Below are 20,413 nucleotides of genomic sequence, written 5' to 3' on the forward strand. Positions count from 1 at the left end.
TGCCTTAAGAATTCAGTCTACTGTCTTCAAAAGAGTGCTCCAGACCACACAACGTAGGCTGTGTTAGAGAAGGAGCTTGTTCTCACGGTGGTTTTAGCTATGTATCCAGGGCAGCTATGTTCACATGATATTCAGTTCAAGTACAAATATGGTCTTTAAAAAAAAAAAAAAAGGCAAGGCACTTTCACATGGCCAAAGGTACAAATGATCCAAATGTTCATCAACAGACAAATGGATAAACAAAACAGATAAACAATGAAACAGTGTCAGCCTTAAAAAGGGATGAAAATCCACCACATGCAGCCACATGGATGAACCTTGAGGATATTAGGTGAGATAAGGCGGTCACAGTGAACAAGTACTGTGTGATTCCACTCATATGAGGTACCTAGAGGGGTTAAATTCTTAGAAAGCAGAATGGGGGTTGCCAGGGGCTGGAACTAAAAGGAGAGAGTTCATGTTTAATGGGCACAGAGGTCAGTTCTGCAAGATGAAAGTGCTGTGGATGGATGGTGGTGATGGCTGCAAAACAACGTGAGTATACATCATGTCACTGAACTGAACACTTAAAAATGGTTAAGACGGTAACTTTTATATGTCTTTTGTGTGTGTTAGTTGCTCAGTCATGTCCAACTTTCTGCAACCCCATGGACTGTAGCTCACCATGCTCCTCTGTCTATGGATTCTCCAGGCAAGGATACTGGAATGGGTTGCCATTTCCTTCTCCAGAGAATCTTCCCAATACAGGAATCAAACCCAAGTCTCCTGCATTGCAGGCAGATTCTTTACCCTTCGAGCTACAGGGAAGTGAATGAGGGACTCCCCTGGCAGTCCAGTGGCTGAGACTTCGCACCTCCATTACAGGGAGCATGATACCCAGTCAGGGAACTAAGATCTCCCACACCTTGAGGAATGGCCCCCCAAAATTAAAAATAAATAAAAGTAACAATAAAGCATAAGAGCAGGGCACTTACCTCTCCATCAGCTGCCAGAGCCATTGAATGATGCGAGCCACAAGCTACTTCAACCACTTGCTTGATCAAGAGGTTGGTGCAGACCTGGATGGGTGCCAGGCCTTGGTTGGTCGTCCCATTCCCAAGCTGGCTGTAGCCATTGTGGCCCCAGGCATACACGACTCCATCTACACAAGGAGGGCCACACACACACAGTCAGCTCAGAGAAGAGACAGCCGACCCGGAACTTTCCTCCCAGACTCTGTACAACTCGTGTTAACCTTTACTTCTTTTAGTGACATTGTGATTTGTAAGAAATATGTATTTGGTCATCCAGATTACAAAAATACATTGCTCTTGTATACTTGGTCATCATCCACAGTCCCTGGCTCACAGCTCCCCAAACCGGAGGAATCTCCTTAGAGCTGACAATGATGAGGGTGTCTTTTGATAACAAGAACATTATCTCCTGGCATCTCTGTTGCCAGGAGAACCAACCACCAGGTAAGTGGGTCGGAGGGGAGAGGGCTGGAGGCTGAATCAACTGCCAATGCCGATGGCTTAGCCATCATGACTATATAAGGAAGCCTCCGTAAGAACCTCAGGGGACAGTTGTCTGGCCCCTTTTCAGAGGGTTTCCATGTTGGAGAACCAGAACACTTACACATGCCACTGTGTTAGACACCAAGCCTTACAAGGATGGAGGCTCCTTTATTCACGCTGTTGATTCATATCCTTTTATAATAATCAGTCATCTAGTGAGTAAATCGATTTTCTGGAGTTCCTTGAGTCATTCCGGCAAATTAATCCAATCCAAAGCACGAATTCCCCGGTGGTCCAGTGGTTGGGAATCTGCGCTTCCACTGCAGGGGACCTGAGTTTGACCCCTGGGTCGGGGACTAAGATCCCACATGCTACATGGCATGGTGGAGAACAAAAACAAAAACAAAAACCCACAAAGCCCGAGGAGAGATGGAGGGAACCTGGGATTTGCAGCAGGTTAATCAGAAGCACAGGTAACAACCTGGGCTCAAGACCAGCATCTCATGTGGAGGGTGGTGTTGTGGGACTGAGCCTCTTACCTGTGCAATCTGATTCTATCTCTGCGTAGATAGCATCAGAATTGTGTGCAATTCCTAGACACCCTGATAATATCCAAGCACTACTTCTTGGTGTTCCAAATAGGAAAAGGAGTACGTCAAGGCTGTATATTATCACCCTGCTTATTTAACTTATATGCAGAGTACATCATGAGAAACACTGGACTGGAAAAAACACAAGCTGGAATCAAGATTGCCGGGAGAAATATCAATAACCTCAGATATGCAGATGACACCACCCTTATGGCAGAAAGTGAAGAGGAACTAAAAAGCCTCTTGATGAAAGTCCAAGTGGAGAGTGAAAAAGTTGGCTTAAAGCTCAACATTCAGAAAACAAAGATCATGGCATCCGGTCCCATCACTTCACGGGAAATAGATGGGGAAACAGTGTCAGACTTTATTTTTTTGGGCTCCAAAATCACTGCAGATGGTGACTGCAGCCATGAAATTAAAAGATGCTTACTCCTTGGAAGGAAAGTTATGACCAACCTAGATAGCATATTCAAAAGCAGAGACATTACTTTGCCAACAAAGGTCCGTCTAGTCAAGGCTATGGTTTTTCCAGTGGTCATGTATGGATGTGAGAGTTGGACTGTGAAGAAGGCTGAGCGCTGAAGAATTGATGCTTTTGAATTGTGGTGTTGGAGAAGAGTCTTGAGAGTCCCTTGGACTGCAAGGAGATCCAACCAGTCCATTCTGAAGGAGATCAGCCCTGGGATTTCTTTGGAAGGAATGATGCTGAAGCTGAAACTCCAGTACTTTAGCCACCTCATGCAAAGAGTTGACTCATTGGAAAAGACTCTGATGCTGGGAGGGATTGGGGGCAGGAGGAGAAGGGGACGACAGAGGATGAGATGGCTGGATGGCACCACCGACTCGATGCACACGAGTTTGGGTGAACTCCAGGAGTTGGTGATGGACAGGGAGGCCTGGTGTGCTGCGATTCATGGGGTCGCAAAGAGTCGGACACGACTGAGCGACTGAACTGAACTGAACTGAACTGAACTTCTTGGTGTGGGAATGCCTATATACATACATGTACACACAGATTGGGTCTAGGAATTAATTAACACCTTCTGTCTCTCTCTCTCTCTCTGTCTCTCTCTCACACACACACACTGCAACCAAGAACTCTCTATTTAGTTGATATCAGGAATGGGATAGCCTGCAAATGGCTCACAGACATTTGCTTTTTGAAGACAAAGAGATTAAAGAGCAAAGAATGAGGAAACTCTGACTCCCGGAGAGCTACCTAGTCACCATGGTATGAAACTGCAGCCATGCTGTGATCAGTTACTAAAGGTCAAAGTTACCAACGCAATTTAGAAATGGGAGTAGAGCCAACTCCTAAGGAACTGGCTCAACAGATACATAAGGAAATGCAAAATAAGCAGCACGCTAAATGAACAATTCCCTGCTTATTTCATATATAACAGCCAAAATGAAAATAAAAGTAAGTGCTGGGTTGGGCCCCTGATGTTGGTTCAAACTCAGATTTGGGTCAATCTGAGCTTCAGCCATTTGCCTCAAAGCTGCCGAGAAAATTATGTAGGATTAACAGAAACTACTTCTACTACCTCTGAGTCAACTGAGAAAATAGTTAACGTAGGGGAAGCGGTGGAGAAGGCGATGGCACCCCACTCCAGTACTCTTGCCTGGAAAATCCCATGGACGGAGAAGCCTGGTAGGCTGCAGTCCATGGGGTCGTGAAGAGTCGGACACAACTGAGCGACTTCACTTTCACTTTTCACTTTCATGCATTGGAGAAGGAAATGGCAACCCACTCCAGTGTTCTTACCTGGAGAATCCCAGGGACGGGGGAGCCTGGTGGGCTGCCGTCTATGGGGTCGCACAGAGTCGGATACGACTGAAGCGACTTAGCAGCAGCAGCAGGGGAAGGGGAAACCAAGAAACAACCGAAGGCAGGGGGTACAGCGTGCAGGAACTGGCTCATTCTGAGGGCTGATGTCATGGGCTTCCTGAGGAACCTTTACTGACACAGGCTGTGTGTGCAACTGACATAAGGGCTGTGTCTGTGGTTTTCAAGGCTGCAGGCTGGAGGAGCATGTGTGGGTTGAGGCAGGACCCACTGCTCTCTACTGAACCATCACACGTGGCTGTGCGTGACCCAGGAGGTTATTCCCAAGGAGACTGCCAGGGTGGTGGACTGGATAAAAGCCACAGTAGTGTGTTTATCCTGAGAAGACGGATTTCCCAACTCCCCTACTAATGGCAAATGGAACATCCCAGATGAAGCAGCTGATATGCAAGCCGTGTGGGACTGGCTTTACGATACCTGGGGTATTCACCTCTGAATACAAAATCAAATTGTTTGAGATGCCTTATCCAATATGCTATCTCAACTTCCTCATATGGATCTTACAGAGAACATGAAAGGAATTATGAAAATGGAGAAAGACAAAGGGAGAGCAACAAGGGACCCAACCCAGCAGAATAAAAGTCTTCAATTACCGAGTGGGATCAATAAAAGGGATGTTGATGGAACTGAAGCCAAGGGATGCCCATGGCACTGTCACAGTCTGGTGGACCAAAGGGACCCCATGTTGGTCTCTAACACCGAAGGGCCCCAAACAAGTCGACTCTATTTATCCCAGTTTTAAAGGCATTTGCTGACACGGTCTCCTTCGGTGTCCGCCGCCAAGGACTTTGGGTCTCTGGATGTACGCGGGGCTCTGGGCCTTCGGGCCGCCAGCTGGTGCCCGGTTCGGCCCTTGCCACTGGAGCCACCCGCCTGGGCCTGTGTGCCAGCTCCTGTGTGGTGTGTCTGGCTGACCCGACTTGTGGTGCCACTTCCAGTTTCCGGGCGACCCGAGGGCGGCGGGGCGAGGCGCCATGCGTCTTCTACCCTGTGCGCTCCCCGCTGCAGGCACCCAGTGAAGGCTGAGACGCGACCCCCGCCCTGTGGGCTCCGTTCCACGTGTCAGGCGTTCTCCTCCTGGGGTCATGGGCCGCTCTCGCCTGAGGCGAGGTGGGGGGCAGAGGTTGCCGGTGAGGCTTAAATCGGCCCCTCTGGTGACTGTCCTCGCCGTGCCTCCCCCCTGCTCCACCTTGGCTCAACTGATCGATGTGGTGTGGTCGTGCTCTCCTGGGCTGAGCCTAAGCCGTGCCAGACGAGGGATGTTGATGGAACTGAAGCCAAGGGATGCCCATGGCACTGTCACAGTCTGGTAGACCAAAGGGACCCCATGTTGGTCTCTAACACCGAAGGGCCCCAAACAAGTCGACTCTATTTATCCCAGTTTTAAAGGCATTTAAAAAGCTAGAAGGGCTTCCCTGGTGGCTCAGATGGTAAAGAATCTGTCCATAATACAGGAGACACCTGTATTCAATCCCAATGGGCTCAATGCCTGGGTCGGAAAGATCCCCTGGAGAAGGAAATGGCAACCCACTCCAGTATTCTTGCCTGGAGAATCCCATGGACAGAGGAGCCTGGTGAGCTACAGTCCATGGGGTCACAAAGAGTCAGACACGACTGAGCAACTTTTCACTTTTCAAAAAGCTAGAAGGTAATGATTAAGATAAGAAAATTGATCCGGAATGCCCTGGGGCGAGGATAAGAAAGATGATCACGATAAAAACTGACCTAAAGGCCAGGATCTTCTGGCCCCACCGCTGGCCAGGCACCCAAAGGCATAAGCCCCTGTGTGGGTGAAACAGCCAGGGGGAGAGAGGACCAGCGCACTGTGCTTCCACAGCCTGCGGGTAAAGTCTTAACAGCCAAGCTCAGAATGGGAGGATGCGGACGGGCAACAGCGGACAGGAGTCAAGTGACAGTCTGGATGGAAAGTGGGGTTTTGGAACAGACTCCGAGTGAGGTGGTCCTGTCTCTCTTACCTGAAGGTATTACTGGATGGATATTAGTTCTGACTGGGGACTGCTTCCCCTACCTAAAACATGAGGTGTGGAAATCCACCCTCAGGCCAGTTTTAACTGGGCACTGGCTGGGAACCCCTAGAACTGCCTGAGCCCAAACAGGTGTTTAAAGAGAGAACACACGGTGGACAAGAAGAGCTCACCACTGTAATTCAAGCTGGGGCGCTGGGACCAATGTACTCGCTGAACGACTGAAGATTGCCCAGTGGCCTGCGGGAAAGGCAGATGGTTTCTGGGGACTAACAGCAGGCTTTTTAAAATCACTTCGGTCGTGTACGATGCTATGCAACCTCATGGACTGTAGCCCACCAGGATCCTCAGTCCATGGGATTTCCAAGGCAAGAATATTGGAGTGGGTTGCCATTCTCTTCTCCACGGGATCTTCCCGACCCAGGGACTGAACCTGCATCTCCTGCTTGGCAGGTGGATTCTTCGCTACTAAGCCAGCAGGGAAGCCCCATCTGTAAGACTGCCCAAAAGACAGCTGGATCCAAGTGGGGTCCTGCATGAGAGCAGGTATGTCTGAGTTAGCAGAGGGTGGCAGCTCTCCCATTGCTGAAAGGTGGAAAGGCACTGACTCAGACATGACCTTGAGAGTATCTGCCACCTGCACTCTGCACCAGGAGCTTACAGCCAACCTGGAGCACCTCCCAGCAGTGACCACTGGGATTTCAGACCAGAAATTTCCCAGATGCTGCTCACCATTTGAGAGGAAATCAGTTGCCTGGGTGGTAACTGAGATTCCTCAATGACTGAAGGACATAAAATAATCATGAAACTTGAGATACCCACATCATCTTGGGTGGCGTTGGAGAAGCACTCTAGTAAGGAAGGCAGCGCCCAGAGGGTTACAGAAATGTTTTACCCGGAGGGGGCATACTGCTGGGGTAAGGTGGGGAGGTGCCTGCTGTATCATGAAGCAGGCAGCCTCTGTTCATCGAGGACCAACTCTGGAGCCGGCTGAGAAGCTGCTAGAACCCACTACCTTATGGACGTGCCCTGTGAAGCTCTAACCAAGCAACCAAGAGCTGCTGGCCTTACAGACGCAGTTCCAAGGCAAATGGACACTCTCCCATTTGGAAAGTGGCCACATTAAAACCAGTGGATGGCAAGACTGACTGAAGGAGGCAAGAACAATCAGCTCAGTGGCTGAACTGCAGGCTGTTTTCCCAGCAGTGATGCAAAAACTGAGCAATCGGAAAAGCCCCTGTGGTTGGGTCTTTACCAACTCACCGGCTGCAACCAATGGCCTGGCTGTGTGGTCAGGTGGATGGGCAATGGAAACTGGACTGGAAAAGGGATGCCCACGTGGGGCATGGCCCTATGCGATCACTCTGGGAATTAAAGAGGCACATTACAGTAGGACGTGTCCACGCCCATCACGAGAAGGTGATGGGAACCACCAAGGGACCGTCTGGTGCACTCTCTTGGAATGGCCTCCTGGGGCCATGAACTGAATGGGTGTTGGGGCCTGCAGAGATGAAGAGACAGGTTGAATCTAGACATCTTCCTCTTGCACCTGAGAGCCACAAAATGCAGGCACAAGAACCATTCTGTCAACAAGAGAGACTACAAGGCTATGGGGAAAATTCCCCCGAACAGAGCTGGCAAGGGGATTACACTGGAACAATGCCAGCAGCCTCGGGGGCTATAAATGGGTCCTACCAGGAAGAGACCCTTTACTCTGGACTGAGCTCTGCCTACCAGGTAGTAAAGGCAAATGCTCAAAACACTATTAAAGGATTGGCATGGAAAATGCTGTTTTGTTGTTGTTTTGTCTTTTTTGTGCAGACAAGTCAGGGATCAATTGCCTGGGGAAGATAAAGGCATTTTAAGACGGTGTCTCAAAGACTTCTCTCATATCCCTTTCTGGGAAGCTACGAGAAAATGTGTCTCACCCACATGAGGGTATAATCTGAGGAGGAAGACATGGTAAACAAAACGTAGCGATTCAGTAAGGACAAAGGTGAAGAGACTTCCAAGGATGATGGTGAAATGAAGATCTAGGACGAAAGGTGTGCAGCAGCTTAGAGTGACCAGTCCAGGCTGGAGCCGGGGGACGGGGTGACCTAGAGTGGCCTGACGGGCTCAGAGGTGCCCAGAAGCAATGCGGCGACACAGCGGACTTCCAGCTCGTGCTAATGACAGATGGGGAGAAAAGTAAGCCCAGGAAAGCAGACAGCTGTGGAAGAAAGGAGAATGGCTCAGCTGTAAATAACACTGTTCGAGTCCTGGGAATATGAAAACTGAACGTGGACACGTGGTGACATCACTATACTGACAGGGAAAGCAGACGGAAGGCTAATCAGGCTCATCAGAGAGAGTGCCAATTCCTTCTGCTGCTACAAAAAGTCACAGGAGAAGGCCTAAAATGAACATTCAAAACCAACAGCATAAGCATATTAACTTAAAAACATGAGATTAAAAGTCAGAAAAACACACCTGAAGGAGTTAAAAAGGAGTGGTTTTTAAGAGTAAGGATGGATGAAGCTGCGTGCTGGTTTTTACTAAAAGTCATACAACGTTTGATGGTTTAAAGTGTTAAATTGTTTTTGAACTATATGACTACTTGAAATAGATACAAAATACACACAAATGTATATATTATACATACATTAGACATGCTATATATCATGTATCATATATACGTACAATGTATTACAACAATCAAAACTGAATTAAAAACAAAAAGAAGACTACTCCCACAAGAAAATCAGTTACTTATATTTGTGCTTTCTGCTTATTTATATCTTAATTATAACATTCAAGATATTTAAAACTGCAGGATCTGAACTCTAAAAATAATTCCAAAAGTTAAGTCTCCCAAGGTCATGCATATGTTTTAATATGCTTGCTCTTGGGGAAAAAAAAAAAAAAAAAAGCTTCAGTACTTTATGGTAGGAAGTCAACTGCCGTGTTAAAAAATTAATGCGTTAGGAAAACATTAAACCATTAGGTCACAATGGATGACAAGCTGAGCCAGCCAGCAAAGCAGCAGCTGCTTGAAAGGGCCCACGTGATGCCAGAAGGCAGGATCACACAACTCAGAGGCGGAATAATCACCTCATTATGCTCCACGCCAGTTACACTCTTACTAGTCATGCTCACATCTGGACCTCACAGCCTGAGGAAGATGCCGAGAACCCGGCTGGATTCCAACGGCAGTCAAAGGCAACTAAAAAGCTCAATACTAAGACCGGTGGTTACACCCAAGGAAGCCGTGATTCCCCAGGCTAGAGACAGAAAGGCAGAGACGCAAACGCACCCGCGTGCACCCTAGTTTACCCAACAAAAAGCTAGAGAGCAGGAACTCATGCGCCTAAAACGTGAAGGGAAGAAGCTGGGTTATGCATGACAGACTCAGGGAGTTCCGGGCACCCACGGTGCAGATCAACAGCCTGGGAAGAACACAGAGGCCTCTCTGGTGGTCTCAGGGAGGCAGGAAGAATCTACCCCAGCTTTTTTCTATATGGCGGCCACATGAATGCCAGGAAATGAACTGAGGCTTCTTGAATTCAAGATACGGAAATGACACTAGTAAAGTAAAACCAGTATCACCTGTGTTTTTAAAAACGTACCAAGTAAAACCTGGACGTTGCCATGCTACAATAAAACTCACTGAAAAACTGGGCTGACGGACCACTTCGTCTGCTGCGGGTCATCTTCCACAACTTTACAGAAGTCGTCTAAAACCTCAGATGTTTGCTTAAAATCAAAGTCATCCGACGGCTGTTCCAAGGGGGAGCCTGAAGTGTTTAATAACTTTCACGTGTTTTATGTACCTCCTCTCAGAAATTAAGAAACAAAGCATTCGAAACTCAGTATGTGGCACAGCCCTACCTCCTCTTAGGTTAGAATTAACCACTCGATTTCCCACAAACAGAAGAAGCTGAACTTGTTGCCACTTACCTTCGGTGCTGAGAAGAACATGGGGTCCACTCCCATAACTAAGACTCTTAATCTTCTTTCCACATAAGGCTTCCAGCTTTTTGGGTACAAGTGTACTGTGGTTATCTCCAGTTCCTAAACAGCTACTGTAGTTCAGTCCAAATACAAAGACCTGGGAGACAAACAGTTCTGTCTGAGTCACTTGGCCTTCAGCTACACAAAGGGTCCCTTCTCCACCCTGAACATAAGACGCGCTTCAGCTCAGCTTGACCGCTCAGCAGATAGGTAGAGACTGATACGGCTGTTAAAATGCAACTGCTGCTGCCTACTTAAGTTTTATAATATTTGGCTGTACCGTGAAACTCAATGGTTGGTTGGCATCACTGACTCAATAGAGATGAGTATGAGCAAACTCTGGGAGATGGTGAAGGACAGGGAAGCCTGGCATGTGGCAGTCAGGGGGTCAGACGTGACTAAGCTACTGGGCAACAACAAGCAATGAAACTCGAAGGGCAGCAGGGATGAGGGGTATTAAATCAAGAAACTGAAGGAAAACACAAATTACATCAAAGACACAGCATCTTTTTGGATTTCAGGTTCTCCTTCTGCCCTCCTTTTCTCAGTCTGCACATGGCAGACTCAACCTCCCGGAAAGCCCTAGAAGGAAGCTCTGGGGTTTGGGAGAGGCCCACCTCATCGCTGTCAGTGACGTACAGCGCTTCGTTGGCTGAGGTGCCGAAGACACAAGCTTTCCGGATGGACGCGATCTCATGAGGCGACAGCAGAGTGAAGATGGGCCACTTTCCCACGTCCACCATGACTCTGGCTTCAAGTAATTCCTACAAAGGAGCCGACATCTCTGCTGTAACAAACAAAGAGGGTTCCAGAAGAGATTAAACAGCCACTCACTGAAACAGAAAAAGACCACGTTGATAAAGAGGAAACAGAAGCTGATTTCGGAATAAACCACCTACTTTCGGTTAAGTGGACGGCTCACGTTCCCCAGCACCGTGTCCAATCCTTCCTCCACCTTCGAAGCTGTGCCTTTTCCTGAAACGAGAAGAACCACGGGCTAGAACCGGCTGTCTGTCGTGTCTGCTTACAAGTCAGGGCTCACTGGTCACGGGCATGTTTTACGTGCAATCTGACAGCAGATAAACGAAGAGAAGACATGCCAACCAGCGAAATCAAGGTCTCATCAGGGATTTCTGCCTCCAGGGTGATGAGATAAAGTTAAAGCTTACAATATTCATCTAAGAGAGTTAATTCTCACCTCAACTAGGAGAGTGTGAGAGTGTGTGTGTGTGTGTGTTATAAAAATCAGGATCATTTATCTCTACCTTCCCACTCTCCACTACTGCCCCCAGCATACCCTAAAAGACCCCTGGGTCCCTTGTAGAAAAACCACTGCCCCAATGAGGCACTGTTTACTGATAGAAATGGAACATCCCTCAACAGCCTGGAGTGGCAAAAATATGAAGAAGCAGTAGCCTAAGATTTACTGGATGAAACCATAAAAGAAAAGTACCATATTCGATGCATAATTTATATGACTACCTTTTCTACATATATACAGACCACATTGCATTTCACACTGAGAAATGTTATACGCACAAGGATAAGCCAATTCACCCTCATCATGGTGTCAGAGTTGATAACTACAGCCTTCAGGCAAGTAGCAATCAGCTTAAAGAGCATCCTATACAAGGTAGAGATATCTACCAATTTCCGTAAAACACATTTGATCTGTTCAAGAAGTTTCACACAAAGAATCTTGGTCATAGCTCCAATTCTCTGAGGGTTCAAAAGTATTTCTAGAGATTCCAGGGGGCTGCACGAAGCACAAAAATCTATCAAGCCAGGTGAGTTTCCATTCTGGCTCTCACCTCTGGAAACTGAAATAGAATCAAAGAGTTGACAGACACATCCAGGGTTTTCTAATGAGTTTTCAGAACTCTTGATGGTCCTTCCAACTCACTCTCTTAGATCTCTAAAAACAGATTCATGAGTCAAGGTCTTTTTGGCACCAGCACCTCTGCGAGCAACTATAGGAGAGCCCTGGGTCTTGGGCTTACTTAGCCAGGGCCTCAGTTTCCACCACCCAGGGAGGTTTTTCTCATCAGCACCTGCTTGGATGAGAAGAGTAAGATGCTTGCAATGCCCCAAGGATCACAGTGCATATTCAGTAAGCATTAACCACCACCAGCACAGGCTGGTTTTTATCACTGCACAGTCGGACCCCTGGACTAACATTTGTTCTGAAAAGTGTGCATGAGGGTATATATACATGCACACACACACACGTGTGTGCGTGTGTGTGTGTGTGTGTGTGTGTGTGTGTGTTGGTGGGAGCACATAAAGGACTTCAGAGAGGGGAAAAACTAACACTTAGGCATGTTAACATTTTTCTGTTCCAGATGGTACCAAAGGATACAGGAAAGTCAATCTCCCTACCACCCCTCCCTGACCCTCTCTTCAAAGGCAACTGCTACCACAGTTGATTCTAATTCCTTCCAGAGACAGTGCAGACTTACATGGCAGGTGTGGGGGTGTGGGGGTAAAAGCTTCCCCCTTCCCCTTAAGAGTACATCTTTGGAATCATTAACACATGTACGTCATCTCTCTTCAGTGGTTCCAAAAGCACATTTCATTATATGAATTTAACAATTTAAATGTCTCCCACCAGAAATAAGTCACTACCAGTCTGTTGCTAACATAAACAACACTGAAAACTACTGCTTGCATACATACATGTCTTTTTAATGTATGTTTCTAAGATAAATTCCTAAAAGTGGAACAGCAGGGTCAAAATCTAATAGCTCTTTTACCTTTAACAGCTATTTTAAATCGTCCTCTGCTAAACCAGTACCTCTGTTCCTTTGCATTGATAGATGAGGAAGGCTTTCTTATCTCTTCTTGCTATTCTTTGGAACTCTGCATTCAGATGCTTATATCTTTCCCTTTCTCCTTTGCTTTTCGCTTCTCTTCCTTTTCACAGCTATTTGTAAGCCCTCCCCAGACAGCCATTTTTGCTTTTTTGCATTTCTTTTCCATGGGGATGGTCTTGATCCCTGTCTCCTGTACGCTGTCACGAACTTCCATCGATAGTTCATCAGGCACTCTATCTATCAGATCTAGTCCCTTGAATCTATTTCTCACTTCCACTGTATAATCATAAGGGATTTGATTTAGGTCATACCTGAATGGTCCAGTGGTTTTCCCTACTTTCTTCAATTTAAGTCTGAATTTGGCAATAAGGAGTTCATGATCTGAGCCACAGTCAGCTCCCATTCTTGTTTTTGTTGACTGTATATAGCTTCTCCATCTTTGGCTGCAAAGAATATAATCAATCTGATTTCAATGTAGACCATCTGGTGATGTCCATGTGTAGAGTCTTCTCTTGTGTTGTTGGAAGAGGGTGTTTGCTATGACCAGTGTGTTCTCTTGGCAAAACTCTATTAGCCTTTGCCCTGCTTCATTCCGTATTCCAAGGCCAAATTTGCCTGTTACTCCAGGTGTTTCTTGATTTCCTACTTTTGCATTCCAGTCCCCTATAATGAAAAGGACATCTTTTCTGGGTGTTAGTTCTAAAAGGTCTTGTAGGTCTTCATAGAACCGTTCAGCTTCTTCAGCATTACTGATTGGGGCATAGACTTGAATTACCATGATATTGAATGGTTTGCCTTGGAAACGAACAGAGATCATTCTGTCGTTTTTGAGATTGCATCCAAGTACTGCAATTCGGACTCTTTTGTTGACCATGATGGCTACTCCATTTCTTCTGAGGGATTCCTGCCCGCAGTAGTAGATATGGTGGTTCCAAATAGGAAAAGGAGTACATCAAGGCTGTATGTTGTCACCCTGCTTATTTAACTTCTATGCAGAGTACATCATGAGAAACGCTGGGCTGGAAGAAGCACAAGCTGGAATCAAGACTGCCAGGAGAAATATCAATAACCTCAGATATGCAGATGACACCACCCTTATGGCAGAAAGTGAAGGGGAACTCAAAAGCCTCTTGATGAAAGTGAAAGTGGAGAGTGAAAAAGTTGGCTTAAAAGCTCAACATTCAGAAAACGAAGATCATGGCATCAGGTCTCATCACTTCATGGGAAATAGATGGGGAAACAGTGGAAACAGTGTCAGACTTTATTTTTTTAGGCTCCAAAATCACTGCAGATGGTGACTGCAGCCATGAAATTAAAAGACGCTTGCTTACTCCTTGGAAGGAAAGTTATGACCAACCTAGATAGCATATTCAAAAGCAGAGACATTACTTTGCCAACAAATGTCCGTCTAGTCAAGGCTATGGTTTTTCCAGTAGTCATGTATGGATGTGAGAGTTGGACTGTGAAGAAAGCTGAGCGCCAAAGAATTGATGCTTCTGAACTGCGGTGTTGGAGAAGATTCTTGAGAGTCCCTTGGACTGCAAGGAGATCCAACCAGTCCATTCTGAAGGAGATCAGCCCTGGGATTTCTTTGGAAGGAATGATGCTAAAGCTGAAACTCCAGTACTTTGGCCACCTCAGGCGAAGAGTTGACTCATTGGAAAAGACTCTGATGCTGGGAGGGATTGGGGGCAGGAGGAGAAGGGGACGACAGAGGATGAGATGGCTGGATGGCGTCACCAACTCGATGGACGTGAGTTTGAGTGAACTCCAGGAGTTGGTGATAGACAGGGAGGCCTGGCGTGCTGCAATTCATGGGGTTGCAAAGAGTCGGACACGACTGAGCGACTGAACTGAAAGCACTACCAATATATTAATATAAAAGAATCATCCACGTACGGCACCACCCTTCACCTGCACCCTTGCTCACAGTGTGTTTTCACGTGTCTCAGCTTTGTTTAAACTTGAATTTCTCATAGGATGAGTGAGGTTGGGATAATTTTTTTTTAAATAATCACAATCATAGCAACAGCTAACACTTCTTGAGTATTGTGTGCCAAATACTGTCCCAAGTTATTTTACATTTATTAATTCATTTAATCCTCACTTGACAGACGAGGAAATGGAGACAAAGGGATTTTAAGAGTTTGCTCAAACTAGTAAGTGGAAGATTCAGGACCTGAAATCATGCCACCTGGAGCCAGCGTGTGCACCCTTCACCTCTCGGTCTCATATGATTAAGAGACCAGGTGTCATCCTATTACATAAAGTCACTATTTTTTCCACTGGACTGTCATTCTTTTCTTAGTTCCTGATTTAGAAGTGTTCTTTGCATGTTAAGAAGACAGTCTTAAAGGCTTTTAGAAGTAACAGAAGGATGCCCCCCCAAATGGTCTGCCTTGTGCCTCTTACAAAATAAGGGGAGAAAAACACAAGAAATGAAACAGTGGGGATATCTACAAGCAGGTACATAAATTCCAAGAAAATCCGAACACCATTCTTCTAGAATATGAACTAAATCAAAACCTATATCAAACTGTGTCAAAATTTAATACTTTATGGTAACATACAATTACATTTTAAATGGGGAATTATATCAGCCAAAAATATGATTCACCACCTTTAAAATTATAACACAAAAGGATATTACCATTCAAAGTCATACAATTTCCTGACAGCAGTGCAATTATTCTGAAGTCATTAATCAGTTTACAGGCAGCTCTGCCCTAAGGGTTTGGTGATCTGCTAAAAAAAAAAAAAAAAAATCAAGCTAACGTGCATAATGATAGCTCATTATACGAACTGAGTTTATGCATGCTAAATGACTTGAAGCTTTATGAGATACTGCTCCAAATGCTGGTAACTTGAGAGTCAATAAAAAAGTCAAAGCATATATCTTCCATGCCCACACTCCTCAGAAAAGCAGAAAGCATTACCAATAACCCTGGCCTGGTGCAAAGGACTGGAGCCCTGAGGCCTGGGTTCTAGTCCCAGGTTTACTTTTAATCAATCCATGGGATGTGATAACCTTCCTAAGCCTGGGTTTTCCAAAAAGCTGCTCTGTAAAAATCTACAGTTCAAGATGCAAAGAATAAGCTCCAGGGATTTCTGAACACATGAGAAAACAAAGGCAGTGACACTAGCCAAGCAAGCAATTTACTCCTGGTAACGAAACCAGCAAGAGCAGGGAGTCAGAAACTAATAAGGATCAAGGACCTGCTCTGTGCTAGGTAGCTTCACAGGCATTATTTCATTTAATCTTCACAATATCCTCACAAGGAAGAGACCATAATCCACGCTCACCAGGTAATGAAAGAGGTTCAAAGGTGAAATGACTTCCCCAGGTTACGGGGCAGTCAGGATTCAACACCCACTCCTGAGACTCTTCTTACAGAGAACATCAATCAGTCCTTCAAAGGCTGAACTGCTCCCAACACGGCTTCCTTCTGACTACCTTGTCTCAGACATGTACACCAGCATCTTTTCAAAATGCCTCAAATATAAAAGAAATTTACCTCCAAAAAAATAAAAATAAAAATCCATCCCCCAACTCCCCAAAATGCCTCTGTCTGGATTTACCTGGTTAAACCTTGGGAATGTCACTGGAACCTTCATTCCCCCAAAAACCACTGAGAAGGCAGGCCCTGAAGACTACATGTGTCCTTCATCCTCAGAGAGGTCATAAGAGCATGTGACACAAAGAATACCCTTGGGTTGTGGACCAAGGCACGGAGTGGGTCTTCATCAGACTAGACTCAACCTGGCCAACTGATAACATGAACAGGGAATCTTCAGAACCGAAACAAGGTTTTCTAAGAGCTCTGTGGAGCTATCAAAACCCAGCACTTGTCCTGTGCTGCCCATGACACAAATCAGTCCTGAGCTTGGGCTCGAGGTGTGTCTTTAGTGAGGCAGTGCAATGCAAATATAAATACCACTAGAATTTTCTGATTAGCTCAGAATGACCATCGTCATCATTAGTTAGATTACTGTGGTGAGACATTTAATTACTCTTCTTCCTGGGGGCAGTGGTATCTTCACTGGTTATTAAGAAAATCATACTAAGAAGCATAATTCTATCAACTTCAAAGACTTAACATTCCACCCTCTATCACAAAACTATAAAGTGTTAATCAAAAAAGCCAAAGCAGGCAGAATCACTAAAAATTAACCACTTAACTTTTTATGAAATCTGTATCAGACATACCAGATGGCGCTAGTGGTAAAGAACCTGCCTGTCAATGCAGGAGACTAAGAGACACGGGTTCGATCCCTGGGTCAGAAGACCCCCTGGAGGAGGGCAAGGCAACCCACGCCAGTATTCTTGCCTGTAGAATCCCATGGACAGAGGAGCCTGATGGGCTACAATCCATAGGGTCACAAAGAGTCAGACATCACTGAAGCAACTTAGCACCCATGCACTTACCAGAATGAAGAACCCTGTGACTTTCAATGACTGGGAAATACAAGGATCCATCACAGGAAAAGCGGCATTAGTTAGGACAATGCTGATGTCCTATGACATCTACTAACTGTGCCTAAATGTGAAGCAGAGGTACTAACAGTTTTCATCTAACTGTATGGATGTCACTGTAGAGGAACATAAACAGTTTAACTATGTTTCATTTAAATCATCACTCTGGAGTTTTCAAAAACAAATTAAATGCTTCAAATAGCAACTTGTGAAGTTATTCTACCAATGAATGTACTGAAGATGTGACACTAACAGGGAAGAATTTTCACACACATTAGGTTCACTAGGTCCACTCAACCTAAGCCACCCTGGATAGTATGTACCTTAGTAAAGTATTCAGCGGTGATTAGCCAGGCTGTCCTTTTTGCCTTTTCATACTGTCCATGGGATTCTCCAGGCAAGAATATTGGAGTGGGTTGCCATTACCTCCTCCTTGTCTATGACAAACCTAGACAGCATATTAAAAATCAGAAATATCACTTTGCTGACAAAGGTCCGTCTAGTCAAAGCTATCGTTTTTTTCAGTAATCATGTACAGATGTGACAGCTGGACCATAAAGAAGGCTGAGCACTGAAGAACTGATGCTTTCGAACTGTGGTGCTGGAGAAGACTCTTGAGTCCCTTGGACTGCAAGGACAGCAAACCAGTCAATCCTAAAGGAAATCAACCATGAATATTCATTGGAAGGACTGACGCTGCAGTGCCAACACTTTGGCCACCTGATGCGCGAAGAACCGACTCATTGGAAAAGACCCTGATGCTGGGAAAGACTGAAGACAAAAGGAGAAGGGGATGACAGGATGAGATGGTTAGATAGCATCACTGACTCAGTGGACATGAATCTGAGCAAACTCTGGGACAGCGGAGGAGCCTGGTGTGCTGCAGTCCAGGAGGTCTCAGAAGAGTTGGACACAACTCAGCGACTGAACAACCGTGACAACCAGGTGTCTTAAGGCCGACAGTCCAGTGCTTTTCCATCCTACGTTAGTGGGCACTACAAGGCAAGATGCTGACCAAAAGCTACATTATGTGCTTATTTCCAAGAGAAAAACAAAAACAAACCAAGAGACCCACAAAACCCAGAAGTACTCTGGAAGACTTCTATAATAAAACAATATGTACTATGTGAATACAATTTTAAGTATAATGTATATAGAACAAGAATACAATTTTTTAAGTATCATGTATAATGTACTTCTCTAGAAAGATAGAGGTGATTTTTTTTTTTTGCTTAACTATATTCCAAATTTCTGTAATACATATTTTGTGATAAAAAATAAACAAGCATTTTAAATGAAAATAAAAATTTAGTTATCTTAACTATGTTTATCCTAATCTGTTACAAGTTTTAAGAGGTATTTGTACCTTCAATTCACTACCTAGGGGGACAGAATGCTTCTGGCAAATCTGTAAAATGAATTTTTAATATAAACTTAAGTGTAGAAGGTGTGAATATGAAATGCTACAGCCAACGTGAGTTTGAATAGGCTCCAGGAGTTGGTGGTGGACAGGGAGGCCTGGCGTGCTGCAGGCCATGGGGTCGCAGAGTCGGACACAAATGAGCGACTGAACTAAACAGCCAACATGGAAAACATTATGGAAGTTTCTCAAAAAATCAAACACAGAATTACCATATGATTTAGCAACCCCACTTCTAGGGTATACCCCAAAGATTTGAAAGCAGGGTCGCAGGCAGCTGTACACTAATGTTCAAAGCAACATTATTCACAACAACCAAAAGATAGAAAATTCAAATGTCTATCAACAGATGAACGGACAGACAAAATATGTTCCCACTGGAATGAATAAACATGTATACAGTGGGATGTTATGCAGCCTCGGAATGAAATACTAACACACAATAAGGATGAACCCTTAAGACATTATGCTGAGTAAAATATGCTAGACACAAAAGGATAAATACTGTATGTGTCCACTTACATGAGATACCTAGAGTACTCAAATTGACAGAGACAGAAAGTAGAAAGAGGTTGCCAGGGCCTGGCGGAGGTGGGTATGGGGTGTTAGTAAATAGGATACAGAATTTCAGGAGAGATGACGAGAAACTTCTGGAGACTGAGAGTGGTGACACTGGCATGACCACGTGAATGGCCTTAATGTCATTCAACTGTATACTCAGAAATGGTTTTAAAATGCTAAATTTAATGTCATGCATATTTTAACCACAATTTTCAAAAATCAAAGAAAGGTCCCACGGGCTTCTACCAAGCCTGTATTAATAAACTCAAGCATGTTATTTTTAAAAGTTAAATGTAGAAGAGTTTCAGAACTAAAAAATAATTTAGGAAAAGTATAGTCATAATTCTGTCTCGGGAAAGCAAGCTCAGGTTAGGGAAATTGTGAATGGAACATTTCTACTCATAAAAGAAATATAACCTTAGAACTTTCCAGTACTTACAGCAATTCAAACTAGACCAAACTAAATGCTATGATGAACGGGTCCTTCCAGGACTTGACTGATAATCATAAAGAATGAGTTGTAATTAGCATGCCCTTTACGCTAAATAGTTACTCGTGAAGTTCAACAAGATAGTGATTTTTTTTTTGCAACATTATTTTTAGCCATTATTTTCTTTAGGAAATACTTTCTCATAAATAGCACTGATATGTTCAGCATGAATTATCATTCATTGTACATTAATAGGTGAATCAATGTTTTGTGTTTTTTTTTTGGCTATATGGATATAAAATAAACATGAAAGAACAAAAAAGACAAATGGAAACAGAGATTATTAAAGAGTTTAACCCTCTCAAGGGCTTCCTCTATGGTTCAGCTGGTAAAGAATCTGCCGGCAATGCGGAACACCTGGGTTTGATCCCTGGGTTGGGAAGATCCCCTGGAGAAGGGAAAGGCTGCCCACTCCAGTATTCTGGCCTGGAGAATTCCAAGGACTGTACAGTCCCTAGGGTCGCAAAGAATCGGACACGACTGAGCGACTTTCACACTCTCAAAGGATAAAATGCCAACCCACTCAGATCTCTGTATTATCTCTGCCACTAGAAAATACATCCTAAAAAAACACGAATATACATCCTGTGTTGCCACAGACTGACTCTGTATGCACTAGGACCACAGACCTGTATCACATTCCCTGGGCTGGCTTCTCCTAGCAACTGGCACTGTCCCTCAGAGTTGGTGGCATGGGGAAGAAAAGGTTGTTTCATTGCACTCTCTGAAAGCAAATTCAATCAAG

The 20,413-nt window shown here is 44.9% G+C and overlaps 1 protein-coding gene across 8 annotated transcripts in view; it reads right to left on the reverse strand.

Annotated features, from left to right (window-relative positions):
- The window catches only part of RCBTB1 (RCC1 and BTB domain containing protein 1), a 58,170-nt gene that overhangs the window by 28,283 nt on the left and 9,474 nt on the right, over nt 1-20,413 (reverse strand). For 6 of the 8 annotated variants that reach the window (XM_005213685.4, XM_005213683.5, XM_005213684.5 and 3 more), the window contains exons 2-5: nt 10,810-10,885; nt 10,528-10,697; nt 9,857-10,007; nt 975-1,141 (exon numbers count right to left, since the gene is read on the reverse strand). In XM_005213685.4, coding sequence (XP_005213742.1) covers nt 975-1,141; nt 9,857-10,007; nt 10,528-10,653 — 444 coding nt within the window. In that variant the 5' untranslated portion in view covers nt 10,654-10,697; nt 10,810-10,885. Of the gene's footprint in view, nt 1-974; nt 1,142-9,856; nt 10,008-10,527; nt 10,698-10,809; nt 10,886-20,413 lie in introns of those variants that run through there. The other 2 variants (XM_005213686.5, XM_025000011.2) reach the window with 2 other exon arrangements.

This window comes from Bos taurus, chromosome 12, assembly GCF_002263795.3.
Source record: "Bos taurus isolate L1 Dominette 01449 registration number 42190680 breed Hereford chromosome 12, ARS-UCD2.0, whole genome shotgun sequence".
NCBI lineage: Eukaryota > Metazoa > Chordata > Mammalia > Artiodactyla > Bovidae > Bos > Bos taurus.